This window comes from Corvus kubaryi, unplaced genomic scaffold (genome assembly GCF_017639235.1).
Source record: "Corvus kubaryi isolate FWS band 111438036 unplaced genomic scaffold, C.kubaryi_AGA036_p1.0 37387, whole genome shotgun sequence".
NCBI classification, from domain to species: domain Eukaryota; kingdom Metazoa; phylum Chordata; class Aves; order Passeriformes; family Corvidae; genus Corvus; species Corvus kubaryi.
The window spans coordinates 1,665,145-1,677,123 of NW_024581129.1; the positions used below are offsets into that span (position 1 = coordinate 1,665,145).

Genomic DNA, 11,979 nt, shown 5'->3' on the forward strand with positions numbered 1-11,979 from the left:
GCAGTGCCCACAGGGCTCAGTGCCCCACAGCCCTCAGTGCCCACAGCCCTCAGTGACCCACAGAGCTCAGTGACCCTCAGTGCCCACAGCGCTCAGTGCCCCACAGCCCGCAGTGCCCCACAGCGCTCAGTGACCGACAGCGCTCAGTGACTCACAGGGCTCAGTGACCCTCAGTGCCCACAGCGCTCAGTGACCCACAGCGCTCAGTGCCCACAGGAGGAGAAGGCAGCGTCTTAAGCTGTGCCAAGGGAGGTTTAGATTGGACACTAGGAAGAACTTCATGGAAAAGGGCATTAGACATGGGAATGGGCTGCCCAGTTTGGTGGTGGAGTCACCATCCCTGGACGTGTTTAAGGAAAGACTGGACGCAGCACTCAGTGCCATGGTCTGGTTGACAAGGTGGTGTTTGGTTGCAGATTGGACTCGATGGGCTCAGAGGTCTTTCCCAGCTCGCCTGGTTCTGTGTCCCATAGCCCTTCATCCCACAGCCCTGCTGTGGTTCTCAAATAGCAACCAAAAATCATGTCTATCAATGAGTTTCATTGAGTGACCCTCAGAATGAAGTTAGAAAAGGGTCAGGGAAGTCAGAGTGGATTTTGTCTCTGCTAGCATTAATATTTATACCTGTTCTTAAGCTTGGGAGTGTTTCCAATGCTGGGAAATATTTCTATTCATGCATTCAGTTGCATTTGGCTGGAAGCCAAGGTATGAATAAGGTGCATAAATCTATACTGGAGCTTGTGTCCATGTTGTTATATTTCTGTATGCTTCTATATTATATAAGCAAGGCCATCCAAGGATAGCTGAGAATTCATTTTCTCTGCTAAATTTCTTGCACTGCATTAAAATCTTTCCCTGCTTGTAAGTAACAGAGAACTAAACACACAGGAGGAGAAAATGGTATGAAAGCATAAACAACAGAGTTGTTGACAAGACTAGAGACAAGTTCATATTGCTTTAGATTTTACCTGGACACTGTGTGCTTTTCATGAGAAAACTAAGAAATTAGTAAAGCAATTTTTTTGTTTGTTTCCCTTCCCCCTTCCCACAGTCTAAGTCAGCATTTCTGTTCTTGCTGAGGCTCCTGTACAGGAGGCACTCCCAGAGCAAGAGTCTGTATGTCCTACTAAAATTAGATAATGCCTCGACCACCTCAGACCAAGAGAATAAAAACTCAGTGATCAAAAGGAACTAGTTAAGGGTTTCCACTTTCATTTATTCAAGTGAAAAGAATGTTGTAGAATCCTAATTTTGTGCAAATTGGCTTATTTGAACTGACATAGGAAACAGTGATAAAATCCATGTCCTTGCTTTTACTATTTAATTATATTCTCTTTGCATGCAGTTTGATTTTTCTGATCAAAAGACTGGTCCATATGCAAGAGCAAGCTTAAAAGAGATCCAAGTTCAGTCGGAAATCTGAGGCACAGATAGAACAGCAGAGTTCCCATCCCAGTTGATGAACAATGTGAGTGCAATGACTTAGGGAGTCTGGTTCAGAGGTGTAGATCAGGGTTTCAGATCACTTCAGTTTGCCAGCAGAAAGACACTGGCATGACAAAATCCTAAACCCTGTGAAAGTCACTCTGCTTTCAGATACTATTACTGAATATCTTGATTCAGTAGCTTCATTCTTTTTCACCAAATCTGCATATATTTGTGATTGCACCTTGTAGATGAAAACAGTGAGAAATAAATCTTTGAGTCAAATTGATGGGAATGTCTGGAAGTTTACAGGCTTGTGTCACTGGTAGAAATGAGGATGTAACACCATCATGGAAGAATTCGTGATCTTTCATTCTAGTCACTTTTCACCATGTGGAGATGGAATACTTTAGCTGTGATCGATGCTTTGCTATGATTTGGTTTTTTCTGAATCTTAAAAAAAAGTTATGAATGTTCCATCAAGAATGAAAATCAAATGAAGTTTTCACTTTGCCAGGTACATACGGCAGCCACGTGTGGTCAGCGTTTGCAGGGTGCTGTCACAGGCCGCTGAGTCACTGATTTGAGTAAAAGAAGACAAAATTACTTTTGTGGAAAATAGATTTTGAAACTTATTTAATATTGCTGGAAGGCATGTGACCTACCCAGCTATCACAGGAATCTGTGACCCCTTCTCTGCCCCCTGTGCCACAGAACTCATTGTCTCAGTTGTTGTCCCTCAAGGAAATGACAGCCCAAATCCACTGCTGCCTTAGGAACCACAGACTCATTTTGGCAGACTTGCATGAAAGGTGAATATGGATTACTGACCTCTCGTTGCTGTGGAGAGCTCTGAAAGGAATGATTGATTATCTGCTGCATTAGCAGCAGGAGAGAGACTGCAGGTCACTTTTTAGCTAAGTGGCATCATTTAGCTCTTTAAAAACCCCCAGATATATGAACTTTTCTGCATCTATTTAAATAAACGTTAGCCAAAGAGTGCATTTGAAAATAGCAGCTATGGATTGGGATACAGGGAGGATTGTCTTACGGGCACACAGTATGGAACATGGTGGTGTTCCCTACTACAGTGTTGATACACCATGGTCTTGAACGACAGAATTTACTTCCATAGCAGAGATGTGACCACAGCTTAATTTGGAAGGCAGTCAGCCCAGCAGTTTGTCACTGTGTCTTTAGACTCCTTGCCACTAGCAAACCAGCTGTCAAATAGAAGTTGTATTGCTCATAAAGAAAACATTTTACATCTGAGAAGTTCAAAGCTGCCTTTTCACATTATTTCATGCAGGGTTTTGTTCCCCACCACCCCTGAGCAAATCCAGTTTCAGCACCAGCGCTAGGTGTGTGTTACTAACGTGTGGCCCAGTTAGCTGGGATCTGAAAGAAGAGATCAATTGTTTTAAAATATCCTTTTTTTTCCATGGGCTCTTCCTTTCACCCTTTATTTTCTAAAACTCTCTATGTACTCACTGCTGGCAGATTTTATGCTTAAAGTGAGTGGCTAATGCTTGACTTGAGAAGAAAGGATGAAATAAAATAGGCTGACAGCTTCAGCAAAGGAGCTGGGCAGAGGAGGAGGGTGCTGGACATGCGTTCCCAGCCAAGCATCCCTCGCTGGAAAGCACCTGTGATTTAGCTGCTCCTGGATCTGCGGTCAGTCTTGGTGCAGCCTGACTTCTGTCCGAGCTGTGCTTTGACACTGCACTGTTGGGGTCATTGTATAGTGCAGTTGGCAGATTCCTTTTATTATTTTTATATGAACGTTTAATTTAAATTCTAGACAAGCCTGCAAATAGTAAAATAAGACTGCTGTTTCATTGATTATTCAGATTATTGAACTTTTGCGTCAACCATCTAAAAATCCAAAGGAATGTTTATTTGTTTCCTGAAAGAAAAACTTCCTGCTTTTTATAGTCTAAGGGACTATTTGTTTTAATTAACAGTGAAAAAACTTTGCATCTTCACCCTGCAGTAAGTCATTAACTGCTCAAATCTCCTTCGGAGTTTGGAGGCAATGGGATGTTTCAGGTGCTGGATGTGCGCACGGGTAGGAGGGGTTGCGTGGAGACCGAGGGAGCGTTACCAGCCTGCGCCGTCGGGCTCTGCCCCAGCCTCCAGCTGGGCTTGTTTGGGAGGCAGCGCTTGGCTTCCCTCCACAGCCCCGGTTCCGACACTGGGCTCCAAACTGCGATCCCGCTTTTCCCCACTGACTCGGCTGTGCGGACACACCTACCTTTGACCTCTCCTGGTTTGCTTTGTGGCAGTAAACACCCGAAATTTGCTCAGCTAATACAATAGCCCTGTACTTTTTGACAGAAACGCCTGTGGTTAACCTCTGTGGGCTGCATTCTGCACTAAAATGAAGGGTGGTAGAAGTTAAACAATGGGTGTGACTACCACAAGATGGGTGTTAGTGGGAAAGTGGTGTAACATCCACTTAGCATTCCAGAGATGTGAAACATAATTATGATTTGAATGCCAAAGATGTAAGTTGCAAGATGAGTAACTACAAGGACATGAAAGCCTCCCTTATCTTCCTTTCTATCCCACTCAGAATCATTTTGCACACCCACAAAACTAATACAAGTAGTGTCACTTGATGAAATTATACCTGATACATGACTTGTACCATCACTTACATTTCTGTCAGTGTGGGCTCTGTTTATACCAAAGGAAAAATTCCAATCTCATTTACAACATTTTAAGTTGGAAGTAATTCTGCTCTCAGTGGAATTACTCCCTATTAATACTCCCACTCAGATCAGAATCTGACCCAGGCTTTGAATTCTGTCTTATTTGCTCTCAGCCTTTCCTGTCATTGACAGAGGTCCTTGATCTGTAAAGGGCTCCTCATCGCTTCATTTATGTATCTTTGCAGAAATGGCTTATGAGCAGGTCTGTAATGTTAAGAATTGTTGACTAAATGAGCCCTGGGAGCAGCTGGTTGCCGAGTATACAGGAATAGCTGCTTCATGTCTTTTACATCATCCAGCATACGTGGGAAGGAGAGCAAGAATGCAGAAGTGCAGCCCATGCCTACATGGGGGGCTACACAGTTCTGTAGCAATTCCAGCATGGAGAAGTTAAAGAACAAAAGAGTAACTTGGGGGGGGGGGGGGGGGGGGAAGCAACTAGTGGGGGAAATAATTGTTGGTTCTAAACTTTTCAATAAAATCTTTATATTGGTATGTTTAAAATCCAAGGTCAGCTCTGAACAGAGGGCATGTGCTGTCCCAAGTTGTTACCTTAGTAATTGTCTGATGCATAGATCAGAATTGAAATCTGTATTTTAAACATTTAAACATACCCCGGCATTGTTCCTTTTATTTTCTTTATAGATTACATTAAAACCTAAGCTGTTACCAGCTTCTCAGAGGTGACACCTTCAGATCAAAACAGAGGGGTGAGGCCAGGATTTGGGACTCAGCTTGGTGCTAGGTTAACGCTTGTAACTGAACTGTTTCTTTTCTGTACAAAATATGCACCTAACAGGGGGACGCAGTGATTTGTCAGATACATGTTCATCTGTGCCTTCGTGTCTGACTGATTTCATTGCCTGAAATGAGCTCTAGAGTGGATAAAGCAAAGCACTTACTCCAAAGTGTTTGATGAGCTGAGACTACCTCGTTATATTATTGTGGAATTTATTTCCTAGAAATACCATAAACATTTACTAGAAGTACTTTCTGCTGTGTAGGAAGAATAATTTCCTATCTGGGGGAAAAATATATTATTGGTTAAACATGTTAAAATACAAACAGCAACACAAAAATGTTCTCTCTTAAGAATCAGAGGAAAACAGTTCTTGAAACCACGAAAGGTCTTTAGATCACAGCAACAGTTAAAGCTAGGATTTCTAATGAAAAAGAACCATGAGCCAAATCCTGTGTTCAGGTTAGTATCTGTCATTCCAGCTTTGGTGAGGGAAAAAGGGTGTGAGTGTCCGGAGCCACAGGAGGCCTGTTCTGGCCACTGTACTGGAGGCAGCAGCTCGAGAACAGTACAGCCTGAGAAGCCTTTGGCTCAAGCCCCTCTTCTACAACCCAGAATTCAGGAATTGCCACAGACTGCAGGGATTTGAGCCATAGCACACTGCCAAACTTCCCACGGTAGTTTGGGTGCTGCATTAGGAAGCAGCTTTTCCTCATGGCCAGGAGAGCGCTCCCTCCAGAGGGAAGGTGAGGCTGTCTGAATGACTCTGCTCCAAACTGTCCATTCCCAGCACACGGGTCTGATTTCAGGGTAGATTCACCCACAGTAATTAGAGCTCCAGGCTGGCAAATGGATCCTGATAGTCAGATAATGTCCTGTCCCTGACACTTGTTCCTCATTGCGTCCATGTTCTTACTTGGCAGTGCTGCTGCACCTTCCTTTGGGACAGTAAGGTACCTTTGACAGCTGCAGTGCCCCTTCTGTTAATTTAATTCATGGCAGAAATGTTGTTATCCAGAAGTGGATTTGTCTCAGGGATATTTGTGGTCTGTCATGAAATAGTGTAACCACTTATATGATAAAATACTCATTTACATAAAACAAGAATAAATTTCATTCTTTCTTCTGACAAATAGTCTTATCACACCTGGAGGCTGATTCAGTGGGCTCAGCAGGTACACAGCTCTCTGAAAATAAAGACATTCAGAACTTTTCTAAATCCACAGTTAGTCTGCCTCTCCTGAGTGCTTAGATAAAATAGCTTTCATCACCTTTTCATCACATCAGACTCCAGCTGAATCATTACTGCCTACTGTCATGGTATCACACATAAGCTTCTCAGCCCCTGAAGCCTGTACAAGTTTTCAGCAATGTTGTGGTGGTTTTATCATGTATTTCATTCACAGATTTGCAAAGATAGGGTCAGCATTGGTACAACAATGTCTCAGGAAGGGGGATGCGTAGAGTTTCGGTGACTTGCCCAATGTCTGTTGCAAAACGTGAGTGAAACAGAACCCAGGCATTCTTGTAGCAGCCTTGATTCAGCAAAGCACTAAACCAAGTGCTTAACTTTAAGCAAGAGCTCAAGTTGTTTGAATGGAGACGGATTTAAGTATCTGTATAAATACTTTGCTGGACTGAGTCTTCAGCTTTCAACAGCTAATTATTGTTTACAGCTATTTCAGGGGTTTTTCATATAGCTCAGCATGTCTTTGGATGGCGGAAATATTTTTAAACTAATTTAATGGTGTGAAAAAACATCCTGCTTGCTGGCCTTTTGGCATCTCAGATGTTCATGCATATGTTGGGGGTTTGTCTTGTCTTTATAGATGACACCAGCAACTCGACAAGAAGTTCTTGGCCTTTACCGCAAGGTTTTGCAAATAGCCAAAACCTGGCAGTCGGCATCAGGACAGATAGAGGAAACCATGAGAGAGAAAGAGTACATAAGAAATGAAGCCAGAACGTTATTCCGAAAAAACAAAAATGTGAGTGTCCTTATGGTTTTGAATTTCCGAATGACTCTTCTCTTGCTCTTAGCACTCTGTGGTTGGATGTTAAGATAGGAATATAAGGCTTGAATTCCCAAAATTTCATTCACCTTAAATGCTGGCATATTTGGGTTACAGTTTAAATTTCATCCCTGAGAAAACTCAAACCATTTCAGCTCTTCATTAACTACTGTAGAAGTCTAAAAGGTCTTTTTTCAGTAAAAAAGTGCCAAGAAAAAATGAAATTCCAAAGATACTGCCTGTGTAATTGAAGCAGCTTTTGATCTTTACAAAGTTAGCTAAGTGTATCATTACCCATGCAATGGCAAACAGAGCTCAGCAGCTTCTTTTTTTCTTCTCAAAGCAGCAATTATTGGCACTTCTTTTAAAAGAAGCACTTTAATTTTTTTCTTAAGGAAGAAATTTCAAACCCTGGTAATCAAAGGCCCTTCTTGTAATTCAAGATCACAGCACTTATTTATATCCCATACTGGTCTGGGACTAAATTGAAGTAATGCAAAATCAAAAAAATGAATTTAAGTCATAATTCACACCACATTTCTGACTTCAGAGGGAGTTTCTGGATAGGATGATAACAGAATGTACACCAAGCAGTGTCTTTCCTTTCTCCTCTAGTGACTTTGCAGAGTGAAAAATCGGTGAGTGTGATTTTTTCATAGATGTAGTAGTAGTTTACATGTGTATTGTCTTTTTACAGAGAAAATACCATGTTTGGGTAAAAACTCCCATCTTTAGCCTCAGTCCTGACAGCCTCTGGGCCTTAACATTCAGCACCATCAAGCCTAGAACTGTTGAGTCAAGGAAATATCAATGTTACCTTTTATGGATGTGAAAAATAGAATCATTGTACCCTTGGCATTGCCAAAATAAGCTAAGGAAAGCCACGTGCTGTGCATCATTTACACTTGAGCTTCCAATTGCTAATTACTGTACTCGTATAAAACACTTGTTTGTATGATTGTAGGTAACAGATCCAAAGCTGATTAAGCAGTGCATGGAAGAATGTGAGGCAAGAATAGAAATTGGACTTCACTATAACATCCCCTACCCGAGACCTGTGAGTATAAATACGAAGTCTTCACTGATACCCACTGAGCTTTCCCTGTACAACAAAACCATCAGTTTACATCACTCTCACTGCACTGCATTTTTAGATGAGTTGGCATTTAAATGTGTACTAAAGCAGAGCCAAATGTACATTGAGATGTTATCTTTCACTGTGAAGTGGAGGATTTCTTCTCAAAACAAGGAGTCAAAGCTTAAATGGAGTTTCATGAGCTAAATTCCCAAGGCCTCTGAATATTTAGCCAGTCTTCTCTGACCGATGAATATAGAAATCTCTACTGCTGCTTTAGTCAGTGCTTGTACTACTATTTGCACCTAAACACCCATCTTGCAGGATGACAGCCTCAGCAACAGTAACACCTGACTGCCACCACCTACATTTTTCAGTCATTTAGGGGGGTTACAGCTGCATGATTCCCATGAACAGTCTTATGAAATATAAAGACTTTGTCAATCAAAGGAAGAGTCTGTCACCTATTGCTCCTTCTGCTTATGGAGTCAATGACATTGATTGTGCATTTTAATGTGCCATATATATAATCATGAGAGTAAGAAGGCAGGCTTTCAATACATACAGTTTGCGGTTATTTTGTGACTTGTTAAGTAGGTATGAATAAATCACATAGTGATTCAAGACATCTACTCAAGAATTTTTAGGGTTTCTAGTTCTTACTCTTCTGGAACATTGTCAGCAAACCTATTTCATTAAGTATCATTGCAGTCTGATATCAAACTACAAAACAAAGTTACTAAGGCCTAGCATATCTAGGATTTTATTAAGGCCTAAAATGTATAGGATTTTAATAAACACAAAAATTAGGGCCTGAAAGTTACACCACTCCTCAGAGAGTGCTCCGCCTAGAAATCTAATAACCCGGCTTGAGACAATAGAGTTACCCTCTCCAAAGTGTGAAGAAATTATTTAAAACTCAGTGAAACTTAGTTTGTATACATGCTGCCTTTTTCTTCCCAATATGCACCTAACTGGTGGGATTTTCTTTTCCAGATCCATCTGCCTCCCATGGGCCTTGCCCATAAACAAGGCCGTACATTGCGACACCAGGAAAAGTTAAGGAAGATTTCTAAGCCAATATACCTGAAATCCCACGATGAAGTTTCATAACCCACCCTTTAAGCTGTGATGTGTAATCACATCCTTTAAGCTGTGAACTGCAATCCAGGTGATTTGTGTGCACGACTGTGAATGGTGTGGTCACTTACTCACACATTTCCTGAGGCCAAAAAGCCAACTGATCCATTATGTATGATGGATAAGGTTGCTCTAGTATTTATTACATTTCAACCACTGACTTGTCAATAAAAGTAACACTTTTTAAGGAGGTGTGATACAAAGATTACTTTGACACTAGGACAAACTGCAGCAGGATTTCAACCTCTGTTCATCTGTAGCAGCGTTCTCTGGTGGTTTGAGGATTCTGTGAGCTCGGCTGTGACTCAAGACAGTGCCTTGTGTAAGGTCAGCCAAAATCAAGGCAGTCTGGGAGAGTCAAGCAGACCCAGTTCCTCCAGAGCTTCTGAATGCCAGTGGGAATACAGTCACTGCACCATGCAGCTGCTCTCCTTCCTCTCTGGTCCCTGCTCTGCCTGCTGTCCCTGGAGGAGAGTTCCAGTGTCATAGTACCCTTATGGGGAAGTTTTGTTTCTGAATGGACAGTAGCAAAGAGAAAGCAGAAGTGCCACTACTCCTCCTCCTTTTTGCAAACTGCAGAGGAGTCGCCTAGAGCCTCTATGTCAGCGTTTTTCCCCCTTCCTTTGGAGAGGGTGTGGATGTGAAATGCAAAGTTTGGAATGCCATTACACAACTCTGAGTGAAACATTCCAGTGTTGGCTTCCTCAGGTTCCCATGTATGGACTGGTTGAAAACTCTCGCTTCAGGGTATCACTATGGGAACAAGCTTAGGATGCTTTGGTGTCCTCACTGTGTGTTTTCACATGGTCAGCTTTTCAGCATAATCAGCACACTGGCTTTCTCAACAATTACTTTAATTTTAGTGTTAGGTTTTAACTCTTACATTATGGACAGAACCCCAACTTTAGTAAAAGAAAGTATCTCCAAGTCTCCTAAGTTTGAGGGGTATTTCTCTTTCACAGGTGCCTCATGAATGGAAGTAAAGTAAAATTAATTTTCCTTTCATGGGCTACCAGTTGTTTTGGCTCCCTTTCAGTCCTTTGATTTTACCAGGCTGTTGACACATTCTCTTCAGGGAAGTTAGGGGAGCCCTCCGTCCTTCAAGCTGGAAGTACCAGTGAGACCAAGCTTGGACAAGAGCCACACTGTACTGGACACTACCTAAGCAGAGTCCTCAGCACTTTAAGGACAACCTATTCCAGCCTGACAATAATAGTGGCAAAAGAAAGCAAATTTGAAACAGGCATTTGTGTATTTCCTTTTACAGTGGGAGAAATCAATGAAATCTCATTTCTGAGCTCACCAACTCATTTAAAACTCTCCAAGCTCTAATAAACAATGACAAATAAATAATTCCTGTCTACTTGAAAAGTAAGTTAGAACTGTTCCTGTGCAGAACAGACTGACAGTCCCTCCCCCTGGAATGCACTTATAAGAGTGAAAAAAGTACAAGCAGATGAGAAAGTACAAGAAAATAAGAAGAGTGAATCAGTATGACAGGTACTGGCTGGCCCAGTTTCTCACTACCATTTATGGCTCTGGTCCACAAAGGTCTCTATTCCCATATAATTATTTCCTGGGAATGCCTCATGTGGGAAGTAACCAGTAAAATGCCATTGTTCTGTCAGTGGGAGCTTTGCAAATTTACTGCTGCCAGGAAGACACAAAACAGAACTCCTTTAGCCTAGGAAAAGGGAGATTACATAAAAAAAAGCGAAAGAAAATATTAACATGATTGCACACACTGCTTAATTCTTCAGAGAAAAAAGTCTAAATACAGGCTCCCTACCCTAATCCTGATACACCAGTGTAAGGATGCGTCAGCTGAGCCCAACCAAAACGTGCAGAGCCAAGGGGTTTGAATGGAAGCTTAAGCTCACTGTTTGTCATTAAACTAGCATTTGAGTTTTTTGAATTGCTAAAGTGCATGTGACTAATGAAGGTACTGATGCTCTGACACATCAGGTGAATAAACAGCCATGGAAATGAGCAGTCTAAATTTACTGTCTGTGTTACAGGCACAACTCTTTCCTAAGCATATACATAGATTATTTCAAAAGAACAGCCCTAAAATTACAGAAGATTTACACCAAACTGAAATAACAACAGGAGTTTCAGTTTACATCTGAAGGAAAATGCAAAGAAGCAACTTTAAAAAGGTTCAAGTACTCTCAAGTAACTCAAATGAGTATCCAGTTGCTTAACTGAGAAACCAGAAAGTAACAGCATCAAATTATCTGAGATGCCTTAAAATGCTACACAGCCTAATAATTCTTCAGAGTAAGTGTTTGAAAAATTATTAACTGGTGCTTCATTCTCTTTACTCTTCATCACCAGAAGGCAGACTGAAATTTGTTAAAACTTCAGGCTGTTCAGCTAAAGAAAGGATTAGATCAGCTCTTTTTTCAAGTCTGGAGAGCAAAACCTTTCTTTCACAGCTTAAGTTAAAGTTGCTATGGAAAGGAGAATCTGCCTTAACTAGAATCCTTTGTTTTTGGAGGTCAAACTGGCAAACTACCATTTTGAGGGAGTTTCATTAAAAAAATTCATCTGCAACTCAGTCCAGCAGGTAGGCAGACATCTCAACTGGTACTCTTGTATTAGATGCCAAGGCCCATATCACTCCTGTCAAGAAGTATCCCAATGATTGCACAATATGTCATTCCTACCCATAAATTTTACTTGCAAAAACAGGTTGTCCTAAAATGCCTCTGCCTTCTGCAGAATTTGTAATGGACTGGATTCAACCAGTGTACTCTCTGTCCTGTACTTGCTGAACCTTCTCTTACTCCCCTTCCGGTAAATGCTGTCATTTTCCAATTTATCACCCTAGTCAGGAGATGCTTTAGAATAATTTAGAAGAAAATGATGACT

General features: G+C 41.5%; 1 protein-coding gene across 1 annotated transcript in view; it reads left to right on the forward strand.

Annotated features, from left to right (window-relative positions):
• Positions 1-11,094, forward strand: part of LYRM1 (LYR motif containing 1) — an 11,827-nt gene extending 733 nt beyond the window's left edge. The window contains exons 2-4 of the mRNA XM_042037617.1: positions 6,708-6,866; positions 7,855-7,947; positions 8,962-11,094. Coding sequence (XP_041893551.1) covers positions 6,708-6,866; positions 7,855-7,947; positions 8,962-9,078 — 369 coding nt within the window. The 3' untranslated portion in view covers positions 9,079-11,094. The remainder of the gene's footprint in view (positions 1-6,707; positions 6,867-7,854; positions 7,948-8,961) is intronic.
• The last annotated feature ends 885 nt before the right edge of the window (positions 11,095-11,979 follow it).